This window comes from Talpa occidentalis, unplaced genomic scaffold, assembly GCF_014898055.3.
Source record: "Talpa occidentalis isolate TD23 unplaced genomic scaffold, MPIMG_talOcc4v2.1 talOcc4.16, whole genome shotgun sequence".
NCBI classification, from domain to species: domain Eukaryota; kingdom Metazoa; phylum Chordata; class Mammalia; order Eulipotyphla; family Talpidae; genus Talpa; species Talpa occidentalis.
Genome location: NW_023601653.1, coordinates 47,255,667 through 47,269,695, shown reverse-complemented (window position 1 = coordinate 47,269,695; position 14,029 = coordinate 47,255,667). Strand labels below are relative to the sequence as shown.

The window sequence follows — 14,029 nt, the reverse complement described above, 5'->3', positions numbered from 1 at the left end:
AGAGGAAGAGGAAGAAGAGGAAGAAGAAGAAGAGGAAGAAGAAGAAGAGAGGAAGAGGAAGAAGAGGAAGAGGAAGAGGAAGAAGAGGAAAAGGAAGAAGAGGAAGAGGAAGAAGAAGGTGAATAGGAAGAAGAAGAAGAGGAAGAAGAAGAAGAAGAGGAAGAAGAGGAAGCGGTGTGCAAAACCCCAGGTAACCCAGCATCAGTCAATGGGAAAAGACCTCATTTGGCCCAGCAGCACTGATGTGCCCCAGGCTCTGCCCCGTGTAAGCCAAACCTCGCACACCCGATTGCACATGCGCAAACTTGCATTTCTCAGAGCCGCTGGTAGGGGGCGCTGGTGGGGTTTCGTGGGCCCTCTTCCTCCTTAAGTGTTGGGGGTCCTAATTCTCCTTGGGTGTCCGTTGACCTCTACCTCCTTGGGGGAACGGGGCCCTCTTCCCCTTGGGGACACCTGCCTCTTCCGCTGTCATAGCCCCCTTGGGAAGGCTGTGCACCGAGACGCCCTAGGCGGGGGTCGGGGTCACTGTCAGAGAGGACCCCCCCCTTTAGCCCAGACAAGTGTGACTGTGGGGGTCTTACAAAATCGCATATAGCCCGACACGCACACCCCGTGAATCCCGCATCACTGAAAAGGAAAGGCCGCACTTGGCCCAGCAGCGATCATGAGCCCCTGGCTCCGCCCCGGGTGATACAGACCCCGCCCACCCGATTGTGCATATGCAAAAGCGCATTTCTCAGAACTGCAATTAGGGGGCTCTGGTTGGGGGTTTAGGCCCCTAGACCCCCTTGGGGGTCCGTGAACCTCTACCCCCTTGGGGGAACGAGGCCCTCTTCTCCCTTGGGAATGCCTGCACCCTCCTCTGTCACTCACAGCCCCCAGGGACAGGCTGTGCGCCAAAGACGCCCTAGGCGGAGGGCCGGGGTCACTGTCAGGGAGGACCCCCCCCCATGTAGCCACAGACAAGCGGTGACCCCGGCCTCTTCCAAAATAGCAAATAGGCCAGCATGCAAAGCCGGCCAACCTGCACCACTAAAGGGGAGAAGGCCGCACTTGGCCCAAAAGCGCTGATGAGCCCCAGGCTCCGCCCCGGGTGAGCCAGACCCTGGCCACTTGACTGCACATGTACAAAAGTGCATTTCTTGGAACCGCCTGTAGGGGGCGCCAGTTGGCGGTTCAGGGGCCCTCTGCCCCCTTGGGGGTTCGGGGTACTAGACCCTCTTGGGGGCCCTGGGAACCCTACCCTGTTGGGTGAACGGGGCCCTCTTCCCCCTTAGGGACACCTGTACCCTCCTCTCTCACTCACAGTCCCCAGTGGCAGGCTGTGGGCGGAAGAGCCCTATGCAGAGGGGCGGGGTCACTTTCAGGGAGGACCTCCCTTGTAGCCTCAGACAATTGGTGACCATGGCCTCTTCTAAAAAAGCAAATCAGCCGGCGCATAAGCCCCGGGCAACCTGCATCACTGAAGGATAAAGGCTGCACCTGGCCCAACAGTGCTGATGAGCCCCAGGCTCCGCCCCGGGTGAGCCAGACCCTGCCCACCCGACTGCTCAAGTGAAAAAGTGCATTTCTCGGAACCTCAGGTAGGGGGCGCTGGTTGTGGGTTTTGGGGCCCTCTTCCCCCGTGGGGTTTCAGGGCCCTAACCCCCTCTTGGGGGTCCTAGGACCTCTACCCCCTTGGGGGAACGGGGTCCTCTTCCCCCTTGGGGACACCTGCACCCTCTGCTCACTCACACCCCCCAGGGGCTTGCTGTATGCTGAAGACGCTCTAGGTGGAGGGGCGAGGTCACTTTCAGGCAGGACACCCCCTGTAGCCACAGACAGGTTGTGACCGCGCCCTCAGGCAAAATCGCAAATAGGCTGGAGGGCAAGCCCCAGGCAACCCGCATCACTGAAGGGGAAAAGGCCTCACCTAGCCCAGCAGTGCTGAGAAGCTCCAGGCTCCACCTCAGGTTAGCCACACCCCACCCACCCTACTGGTTGCACAAAAGTGACATTTTCAGAACAGCCAGTAAGGGGTGCTTGTTGGGGTCTGGTGACCTGTGCCCCCTTGGGGTTCAGGGGCCCTCTACCCCCTTGGGGGTCTGGGGCCGTATACCCCTTTGGGGACACCTGCACCCTCTGCTCGCACTCACACCCCCAGTGGCAGTCTGTGCCCCGAAGACGCCCTAGGCGGAGGGGCAAGGTCACTGTCAGGGAGGACACCCCCTGTAGTCACAGATAGGTGGTGACCTCCCCCTTGCCAAAATCGCAAATAGGCCCACGTGCAAGCCCTGGGCAACCTGCCTCACTAAAGGAGAAAAGGTCTCACCTGGCTTAGCAGTGCTGGAAGCCCCAGGCTCTGACCAGGGTGAGCCAGATCCCGCCCACCCAACTGCTCAGGTGCCAGAGTGACATTATTGGAATGGTAGGGGGCATTATCGCTGGTAGGGGGCGCTGGTTGGGGTTCCTGGGCCCTGGACCCTGTACCCTCTGGACCCTGTACACCATGGACCCTCTACTCCCTGAATCCTCAACCCCTTGGGCCCTCTAAACCCTGGACCCTCTACCCCCTAGACCCTCTATGCCCTGGGCACTCTGCCCCCTAGGCCCTCTTCCCCCTGGGCCCTCTACTGCCTGGGCCCTCTTCCCCCTGGGCCCTCTACTGCCTGGGCCCTCTTCCCCCTGGGCCCTCTACCCTCTGGGCCCTCTTCCCCCTGGGCCCTCTACCCTCTGGGCCCTCTTGGCCCTGGTCCCTCTACCCCCTGGGTCCTCTACCCACAGGGGTAGCCCCCAAAATGTAGTGCCCAAAGATCGTGCATCACACACCCCAAGAAGTCAATATGGCCGATGCAAGAACAAAAGGGAGTTTATTACAGGCTCGAGCCTGAGCTCACTACATGCACCGACACAGTGGTGGATACCAAGAGCCCCGAACAAAAGAAACAGGGATCTTTCATAAGGTTACAAGCAGGTTAAAAAAAATTAAATCATGTTGGCAATCACTCATTGGCTACAACAGTGCATTTTCTAACTCTGGCATGCATGCGGCTATAATTCTAAGCTGATTGGTTGGGCTCCGATGCAGCTCCAATTATGGTCAGTTTGCCCCCATTGGTAGTTGGAATGGTCTGAGTTAGTCACTACTGGTCACTGGAGATGGGGTGAGGGTGGGTCAAGGAGCTTGCTATCTCTGGAATGCAGTCATCATCCTCAGGACAGCAGAACATCAGTACCTAAAATTCTAAAATGGCAGCTACACAGAAAATGGCTGAACAGTGTCATGCCTAGCTCTAAAAAATGCTGCCCTACACACACAGCTCCCACACTGCCTGCAAGGGTCCTGCTCGCGCACTTACCAGCATCTCCTTTCACGGCATCCTGATGCCTTCAGACATCAGCCGCTGCTCCATGACAGCCCCTGCGGTGAAGGTGTGTGACGCCTTCCACGTGTTTCCATTTTCCCACATCCAGGTTCCCTATGCTTGATTCTCGGAGTTTTAATAAACTGCTGAAACACTGGTATAATTTGCCTCATTTAATATCATACTGTCAACAGTCATCATTTTTTTAAGAATGACTTTAAGTTTTTTCTTAAATTTCTGTAATGTAGACCCATTAGGAGGCAAACCTGTGCCGTGACAACTGGAATCACTCGCTTTGTAGCCAGAATTTAAACACTGAAATCCCAGTTCTCTTGAGGACAGACGAAGACTCTGCATTTACCCCAGGGCTGATTCCCTGCCCCTCCTCTGCCTTTCGGCTTTTTTAAGATTTATTTATTTATGTATACAAGAGCTGGGGTGCAGGCCACGGGGGAGGGGATGGAGAGGGAGTGAGAGGATCCACCAGAGACAGAGTGGGAGCAGAGCAGGTGGATCCACTGAAATCCAATGCTGAGGGGAGCAGAGGAAAGACAGGAGAGGTTTCTGCGCCATGTGGGTAGTTCTGTGGATGGGGATGGAATGTGCTTTAGTGGCTGTGTACAGCTTCACAGTGCTGAGACTTAACCCCTTGCACTTCGGCTGTTAATGTTTTTTTGCCCTTGTGAACAATGTCTTTTTCCTTTTCACTCCTCCTTCTCTTCTTTTTACTGGCTGTTACAAAGAGCTGTTACATGAAAAACATTTTGTTTCTGCTTTGCTTACTTAACTCCTATTATTAGGAGCTGTCCCATTCTCCTTGATTTTATTATAAAATTTTAAAAAATCTTTATAAAAACTTTATAAAGAAGTTTTTGAATGAATAGCTAACTTGAAAGAATTTTACATTGAAATGCTGTATGCCTACCTCCCAGATTTTACTTTATGCTGAGTTTATGGTCTAGCAGTGTATCTCCCCTCTACTTGTCATTAGCCCATCTTTTTTTAAAGTTTTCTAAATGTATTTTCAGATGAATTGCAGGCACATCCCCTTAAATATTGTATTTAAAGTTTGACTCCTAGATTATTTATAGCAGCGGCTTCATTATTCACATACATAAAACTGAGTTGTTTTCAGGGTCTTCACGCTTACATGACTTGGCACAGGCAATTTCAGGGCCTCCCCCTCACCTCCAAAAGAACCCCCCCACCACCCCTCATGTAGCCATGATTCCCTTCTCGGACAAGCTCCTGTTCCGGACGTTTGCTATAAATTGGTCCTGTAATAGGTGGTCTCTCGTGGCTGCCTTTTATCCTTTCATGCCGGGTTGTTGAGGTTTGTCTGTGCAGGAGCTGCCGTCAGTTCGTGCTTCTGTCCACCTGCACGATGCTGCATCGTGTGGCCACAGCACGTTTTCTTTTTCCTTTTTGACGTCTTATCTGGAAGTTCAGCGAATAGGCCTGAGTGAGCGGCCTCCCGCCCCCAACCCCACGATGCTGCGACCCCGCGACCCCGCAATGCTGGGGTTGAAACTCGGGAGTAATGACAGGAACCAAGTCTCCTTCCCGGGGTGGTGGCCAGGCCGCACGGGGGCAGCGCCGGCCGCATCCCGGGGTTGGGGGGCAGGCCACCTCAGGGTGCAGCCATGCTGGCCCTGCCACGCATGCTCCTGACAGCACAGCTGACGCCTGGGTTTCCGATCCTGCTGGAGTCGGAATCAGTGACTGAACACCTGCCAGAGTCAGCCGGGCAGGCAGCTGCCAAGGAGACGGGCCTCTGCTGTGCCGTCTGTGACCGAGCTGTGTGTGCACATGGGTGTGCAAGGACACCGCACCAGTGCAGGGGGCGCGGCTGGACTTAAAAGCAGAGAAACACCCAGATGCGTTGCTACTGTGTTCTTTTAAAGTGCATGCGTCATAGCAGGAATCTAGAAAACTTAAATAAGGGACCAGGAAAATGAATAACTATAAGAAAGTGAAAATCAAAATCAACAAAAAACTATGAACCAGAGACACTTTTTGGGGGCGGGGGTGGGAGGGGAGGGATTGGGGCCAGAATGGGGGGGCTGCAATTGTATGGGGAATATAAAAATAAAATTTGTTATTTAAAAAAAATATATACATATCGACCAAAAAAAAAAGTGCATGTGTCTGATTGTGCCCACACATTTGGAATCTCACGGGCGTGTTTTAAATACTCCCCAGTCAAGTAGCCTCTGGACACCAAAGGGAGGGACTGTCAAAGGTGGACATGAGCCCCAGGGAGTGACGGCATCCGGGCACTGAGGGACAGTGCTCGCTAAAGGAATGCTATCCTCCTTCCGCCCCCAGGTCCCGGCTGCAGGAGCGACTATGTCAAGAGAAGTGAGGAGGCAACAGTGACCTGTATGTCTTCCAGGAGTACCCCAGGTGGGAGACTAAGGTTCCTAGCCAGAAATTGCCGGGAGCAGTTTGAGAAGAGACTTAAATCACAGCATCGAGGGTACTGGCCACTCCCAGCAAGAGAAGAAAATGATCAAGGACCAGGTGACTTTATTTTAATCTTTATTTTATTTTGACATTATTTTATTCTTTCCTTCCTTTCCTGGCTGATTTCCTGGGGGGGGGGTGAGGCTTTGTCAGACAATGGAATAGAAAAGGTACCCATTGGGAAAGCAGGATATGTGCAGAAGGAAGTTGAGACTCTGACTTCAACATTGTAAGATGAGGAGTATGTTGTTCCTGGAAGCCACATGATGGGGTGGCTAGGGTGGGGCATAATGTATCCCTGGAGGCCCCCACCCTCCCCTCCATAAGCTGTTCCCCCACTGCCTTTTGGGTAATAGCCAGTAATCTCTGACAGCCATGCCATCCAGGTGGTCATGATGGCCTCTGATTCTGAGAACAAAGCAGGCCACTTCCTCAGAGAATTGTCATAAGTCCGGGCCACTTCCTCAGAGAATGTCTCAAGTCTAAGGTCACAGGAACTTTTTTTCTTTTAAAGATTTATTTATTTATGCATGGTTACTTACATAAACTTCTGGTGTTTTGAATGAGGATTGACTGCACAGTCACAGAATATTTAGTTATAACTGGATTTTGGGCCTCCCCAGGTGGAGCAACTGGTTAAGTGCAGTGCTGTGAAGCTGTCTGCAGCCTCTGCAGCACTGGTTTAATCCCGGTGGGCCAGCGAGGCTCCCACATGACACGGCAGACCTTTCCTGTCTCGCCCGGTGCTCCCCTCAGCAGTGTATCGTCAATCTGCCTATTCTGTTCCCAGCTCTATCTCTGGTGAATCCTCTCACCCTCCCATGCATCTGGCCTATACCCTGGTTCTTGTATGTATGAATAAATAAATCTTAAAAAAAAAAGAAAAAGAAATAGAGCTGGATTTTGGAACAGAGATAGATTTCCTTCCTATAACAATGTGTTTTTAACAAACCAACACCCCTGGGTATAGGGGGTAACTTCCATGGTGAAAATGAGCAGAACAACTTCCTCCACGTTCCTTCTACTCATAACCAGAGAAACACCCATCTGAAATGGGACTGTGTTCCTACAGGGCCTGCTGACCCTGGAGGATGTGGCCGTGTGCTTCACCCGGGAGGAGTGGCGGCTCCTGGCCCCCGTGAAGAAGGCCCTGTACGAGGAGGTGATGCTGGAGAACTACAACCACCTGGTGTCCATGGGTGAGGATGGGCCAATGGCCTGAGGGCCTGGTAGGGGCCTTTCCTGCTCAGCTGGTGAAAGCCCTGGAATGTGTGGTACAAGAGGGGGGAGATTCTCAGGCCCCTCCATGGCCCTGGCTTAGAACATAATATCTCCTTTCTGGCAATAAAATCCTTTCCAGACCACCTGAGACCCCACAGGTTCAGGTCCAGACCATCACCATGGAGTAAAAGTAGCCTTGAAGTGGGTTTTGTAGTACATGTGCAGGTTACACTGATATTTTTGGTTACATCTAAAAGATAGTATAACTCTTCATTTAAAATACATTATTGCTAAAAATTGCTTACTATCACCTGAGCTTTCCACAAGTCAGACTCTTTTCACTGGTGGAGGGTCTTCCCTTGGTGCTGACAGTGCTCAGTGGTGACTGGCGGTTATTTAAAATAAGACAACAGTGAGGTTTGCTGCACTGGAGGACTCTTCCCTTCATGGAAGGTTTCTCAGGCAACCTGCTTGATCGCATTCCAACCACAGAGCTGCTTTCAAAACTGGAGTCAGTCCTCTCGGCCCCTGGCCCTGCTTTGTCGTAAGTTCACGTCACAGTCTAGACCCTCTGCCACCATTTCAACAGCTACTCTGCCTATGTTCTAGAAACAGAACAGCAAAGCCCAGATGGTAGCACAACTGTTCACAAAACAATTAACTGAATATTTGATGCACACAACTGTTTCTGGTGAGAGATGGCCCTGGCTCACCAGGAACAGTTTTAAGCTCGAGAAATAACTTTGTTTGTGCATCCATAAGAAGCACATCTTCATTCTTGTTCAAGTTTTATCATGAGATGGTAGCTAGTCAGTCATGCCTTCCAACTGCACTTCTGATTCTAGGTCTCTTGCTATTTCCATCCATCTGCTTCCTTCCTCCTTCCTCTGCAGTCTTGAAGCTCTCGATATCATCCTTGTGGGTTGAAATCAACTTCTTCCAAACACCTGGGAATACTGTTATTTTGACCTCTTGCCTTGAATCACAAATGTCCTTAATGCATCTACAATGGTGAATCATTCCCAGAAAGTTTTCGATTGACTTTGCCCAGATCCATCAGGAATCACTCTCGGGAACAGCTATAACCTGACAAAGCATGTTTCTTAATAATGAGACTTGACAGTTGAAATGACTTCTTGATCCATTTGTTGCAGAGTGAATATCATGTGAACAGCATGAAGACAGTATTCCTTTCCTGTCCCTCCATCAGAGTCCTTGGGTGATCAGGTGCATTGACAGTGAATAGTACTATTTTGAGAGGATTCTTTTTTTTTTTTTCCTGAGCAGTAGGTCTCCATCGCGTGCATCAAATATTCAGTTAACTGTTTTGTGAACAGTTGTGCTGCCATCTGGACTTTGCTGCTCTGTTTCTAGAATGTAAGCAGAGTATCTGTAACATTTTTAAGGCCCAGGCAAGATTGTTATTGTTACTTTTTAATTTTTGTTCCTGACATGTTTTGGAATGGTCATTGAGCTTTGGCTTCAATTTACAATCACATCTGCATTAGCCCCTAGGAAGTCAGCCTGTCCTTTGATGCCTTTGAACCAGTCTTTGACTTCTCCTCTCCAGCTATCAAAGTCCTAGTGGTGGTTCTTCCACTATAAAATCGTGTGTCTGCTTGAAAACTTGGTGTTTGCGTGGCCACCTCTTCAGCCCACCTTCTGGACAAGTTGCTGTAGCTCCTGCCTGGGCCCTTGCTGCTCCCCCCTGCTCTTTTCTGTGAGAAGGGCTTCCTTCCCTCACCAACCTCCGTTGGCCTCACATTTTTCTTCTGCAGCTTTCTCCCTTTGCCCAGTATCATAGAATCGAAGAGAATTGGGGTTTGCTCTGGATCAAGCTTTGGAAATTTTGGCTGGTTTGATCTTCTGTCTGGTCCACTCAGACATTCCTCCTTACCAGCAGCGAGGCTGTTTCACTTTCTTACCATTCCTGTGTTCACTGGAGCAACTTCCAGTTCCCTTCAAGGGTCATTCCTTTGCATTCAGAGCTTGGTGAACTGATAGGCCTGTGAGGCCTGGCTTTCAGCCACTCAGCTTTTGGCTCAACTTCTTTGTCTCCCTGCTTTGCTAAGAACTTGGAATTTAATGTGAGGGTTACCCGACTCCACCTTTCACTGTGGACTTAATCACTGGACTCTTGTCAACATGGTGTGTCCCTGGGACAGGGCGGGACATGAAGGGACTGCCGGACACTGGAGCGTCAGCACTGCACATCTATTCATGAAGTGCGTTGTCTTCCGTGGTCAGTGGGTCCCCCAAACAGTCACTGATCACAGCAGAAAAGTTTCAGAAAAGTCTGAAACATCGCAAGAGTCACCTAAAGGTGACAGAGATGCGAAGTGAACCCATACCGTTGGGAAAATGGGGCCAACAGGTCTGCACCTGTGGGGTCCCCGTGACTCAGAGCACTCACTCTGTGCAGCACTGCGGTAAAGTCATGCACCATGGAACCAGGCATCGGCAATGCGGCTCTGCCCAGTGCCCAGCTCTGCAGCAGGATGTGCCGGTGCTGGCGCCCACTGGGTGAGCCTGACTCTGCTGCCATTTCCTGCGCACAAGGTTTCAAGTCAGCGAGCTGCAGGCACTCTCCACACTGATGTGACGATGGCCATGGACAGTGGATGCGGAAGGGCCCACTTGGGTGCGTCCAGGGGCGTGAGGACCCGCCAGGCGGTCGTGATTCTGGGATGTCCCACCGGTGAGGGTGTCTGAGCATGAGTAAGCAGAGCCTCCTGGGATCAGCCCGAGTGGAGCTCTGTTTCTCCCGGATGCTTCGAGGACCCTCTCTCTTCTTGGGAGTCCATCCCTATGTGTCTCAGCCAGGGCTTGATTCCTCCCTGCACTCTGGGTTCCTGGAATGCTCCGGTCTGCCCATTCTCTGCCTGCCATCACACTGTCGCTGCTCTCCCTTCTGCTTCCCTTGCCATGTGCTTCCACCTCACTGCTGCTCTCCAAGCAGACATGCTTGACTGCAGCCCTGACTCCTGGCCATGGCACCTGCTCGCCCCTTTGGGTAATAAGACAGAAAGTTGCAGCCATCTATTGCAATAAAGGTTAGGTGCATGTAGCCGCTCTGATAATATTTTATTGTAATTCTTTAGACTGCTGTTGCCCTCTCATCACTAGGGCAGCAGGTAACTGAGTCCACGGAAGGCAAGACCCCCATGGAGAAGGGGGAGAAACTGTGTGTGTGGGCTCTTAAAGGAAGATCATATTAGGGTTTGGGGATCATGAACTGAAATGTGAACAGTTCAGCTGTTGCACGTATACAAGTTCAAAGTGGCAGACAAGATGCCACTCCCCTAGTGTGACACTTGACCTCTATGTTCCTGGCATGGAGCCCCCAAATCCGTTGGAGTTTCCTGAGTGTAGGGGTGACAGGAGCCTGTTGTGTCATGTTTGGCTTTGGTTTCCAGTTCTTGACAAGAGAGCTCCACCCTTGCATTCTCCAGGAGTGATGAGAGCCTCTGTGTGCTGATGAGACAGGGCCGCAGGGCTGGATGCTTCAGATTGAGTGTTGGTTGTCATGGAAACCAACCGATTGGTCAGATTGGGTTTTGCAGTGCCACCACTCTGAGTGGGGAATGGCACAAATTCAGTTAATCAGCAGCTGCCAGTGGTGGAGTCAGGTGGGCCTTAGTCGTGAAACCTCTTTGGGATAATAGTTCCTGATACCTGTGTCTGCTTATCTCCCTCAGAGCAGGGCTGGTAAGATGGGAGCTGCATTATGCATAATGCAAAGGTCTTTGGAGAGCACCCATTCACTCTGCATATGGAGTCCCAGGATGTTAGAAGTTCTGCAAGCAGAACTTCTTCCCAGAGCTGACTCCTGTTCTCTGAGGATGTGCTGGCTTCTGCACATGTTCCCTACTAACCAGGAAAGCTTATTTTCAGCAGTAACTTATTCATCTGCATAAGCTAAAACACAATTGCGAGCTATTTTCTTGTTCTTTTGTTCAGACTTTTGATTAAAAACTGGGGCTGGGAGGGTGAGAGGCAGAGCTGCTCTCGATGGCTCTCCCCAGCCTCCCCCTGCTGCAAATTCATTTTGACCCGAGTCTTCATTAATGGCAGAGAACTTCCTCAGCTATCCTGTCTCGCCACTGGTATCTGGTGCTTCCAGTGGATTTTTTAAAGCTGAACTCTTCATGTTAGTTACAGTAGCTATAAATTTGGTCCAGAACTCCTTTATTCAGTCACATTTTTCCAAATATGGCCTTATCCACTCCCCTGTAATATTTCCTTGGTAATGATTTTCATATTGTTATCTCAGTTAAGAGCTTTCTCAAGACTTACATATCCAGCTGAGTTCTTCATGTTTCTGTTGGACATGTGAGACCCATCTGGAGGTTGATAGACTCTTAAATGCATACTTCATCTGCTCACATTCCAATACACAATAATAGGCCCCATCTCACTGAAAGGCAAGCTAACCAGTGGCCCAAGTCAAATAATTAGGAATGAAACTTGACACTTATTAATTGTTCCCCAACGTTGAAGTCATGAGTGATCCTGTGTGTTCTCTCTCCAGATTACGCTCTGATTTTCTCTACCTTGTTCTTCAGTGCTCCCACAAACCACTTTTCACAATGTGTGTCTGCTTTATTGTTGCTTTCTCATCCGGCTCTCCCTAACTGGACCATATACTCAGTGAAAACAAGGAGTATGTCTCTATGGCTTCATCAACAGTACAGTCATGCTTTAACAAGGATTTGTGGCTATATGAATGTGTTGAAACAAATATCCCTCTATCCTTGGCCTGGAACTAACAGTATCTTGATTTTATTTTACTATCTCAGCATGGTTTCCAAGGTCAGACTTAGAAAGCAGCCAAATCTATACATATTCATTTTGAATGCTAGACCCTTGTTTATACACTGACTTTTTATCTTTTGTTTTCTTTATCTGTGTTATTGCCTTTTATCCTTGTCTAAGTGGTAACAAACATATCTACTTGGATTTTCTTTAAACTGAGGCCATAGTGTTGTTGGTAATGAGCCAGCCTGCATAAAGACATTTGTGAAGTAGTTTTATTTTCTACCAAGCTCACGGAGTCTTTATTTCCTTTCTACCAAGCTCACGGAGTCTTTATTTCCTTCTTTCCTAGGTATCAAGAAAGTTAACGGTCACCTACAGGGATGCTTGCAACATCAAAGATGTCCAAAGAGAATAGAATAATGCCCTAAACATACTACATTGGGAAATGTTGTTCATCGGAATAAAAGTAATTTTCCTTTCAAGCTAAATCATCATATATTTGACATACATGGAAATACAATGAAATCAAATTTCAGTTTAGCAAACCGGAACAGAAACTGTGACATAAAAATCTCGGTTGAGATTAACGGAGATGCAAAATCCTTTAATGCAAAGCATGAGCCATTTCACACTGAAGTTAAGTTTCCTGAGTGTGGAAGTACTGTGAACACAAATTCACAATTGGTTAAGCATCAAAGAACTCAGCAGACAGCTAAGCCCCACGTATGCAAGGAGTGTATGAAAGCCTTCCTCAAGAAGTCTCATCTCATTGATCATGAGAGAGTTCACACAGGGGAGAGACCTCATGTCTGTGGTAAGTGTGGGAAAGCTTTCTCCAGAAAGTCCAGGCTGACTGAACATCAGAAAACCCATTTAAGGGAGAAACAGTACAACTGCTCTGACTGTGACAGAGCCTTCCCCAAGAAGTCACAGCTACTTACTCATCAGAAAATGCACACAGGAGAGAAACCCTGTGTATGCAATGAATGTGGAAAAGGCTTCATCAAGAAGTCTCGACTTGTTAATCATGAGAGAGTTCACACAGGAGAGAAACCTCACGGATGCAGTCTCTGTGACCAAGCCTTCTCCAGGAAGTCCAGACTCACTGAACATCAGAGAACTCATATCAGAGAGAAACCTTATGGATGCAGTGACTGTGACAAGGTGTTTCAATGGAAATCACAGCTCAACGCACATCAGAAAACTCATACGGGAGAGAAGTCGTACATATGCAATGACTGTGGAAAAGGCTTCAATCAGAAGGGCAATCTCATTGTCCATCAGCGAACTCACACTGCAGAGAAGCCTTATCTATGCCATGAATGTGGGAAGGGCTTCATCCAGAAGGGTAATCTCCTCATACATTGACACATTCATACTGGAGAGAAACCTTATGTATGTACCAAATGTGGGAAAGGCTTCAGCCAGAAAACATGCCTCAAATCACATCAGAGATTTCACACTGGAAAGATGCCCTTCATATGCACTGAATGTGGAAAATCCTGTTTGCAAGAGTCTGGCCTCATTAACCATCAGAGAATTCACACAGGAGAGAAACCCTATCACTGCAGTGACTGTGGGAAAGCATTCAGAGATAAGTCATGCCTCAACAGACATCGGAGAACCCACACAGGAGAGAGACCCTACAGGTGCTCTGACTGTGGGAAAGCGTTTTCTCACTTGTCATGCCTGGTTTACCATATGAGAATGCTGCATGCCAGAGAGAAATGTATAGGCTCAGACAAGTTGGAAAATCCTTTCTCTAAGAGTCACAACTCATCACATTCAAGTGATGGCATAGAGAAGAAGGACTCTGCTGTGGTGGCCGTGAAGACACCCACAGTGGCAGCCCAGACATCACACATCAGCAGGTTCCCGGCAGAGGAGAACACAGCTGTCGCGGGCCAGCTGCCGGTCAGGTGTGCACTGTCAGCAGGTAACAGAATTTGCACAGAAGAGAAACCTGCTGGATGCAGTGAGTGTGGCAGTGCCTTCAGTGATCAGGAATACATGGTGATAGTCAAAGTGGACAACCCTTGAATAAAACCTCTAACTCCTTGTATGGCCAACAAGTGTCTACTGAGCAAAATTGCGTGGATGCAGTGACTAGAAGAGCTTTTGTGGAACGCTAGGCTCTGTCCTTGCATTCCAGGTCCCGGACCATCCATGAACTCATAGCTGTCCCTGAATGAGAGAAAATTTTCCTTATGTGCCCACTTTGGGCACCACTTGCTGGATAA

The 14,029-nt window shown here is 49.5% G+C and overlaps 1 protein-coding gene across 1 annotated transcript; it reads left to right on the top strand.

The window, feature by feature from the left end:
• The first annotated feature begins 9,494 nt into the window (after positions 1 to 9,494).
• Positions 9,495 to 13,829, top strand: LOC119246951 (zinc finger protein 613-like). Its single transcript, XM_037513188.1, is given in 2 exon segments — positions 9,495 to 9,729; positions 12,139 to 13,829. Coding segments are annotated over 2 exon segments (1,926 nt in total).
• The last annotated feature ends 200 nt before the right edge of the window (positions 13,830 to 14,029 follow it).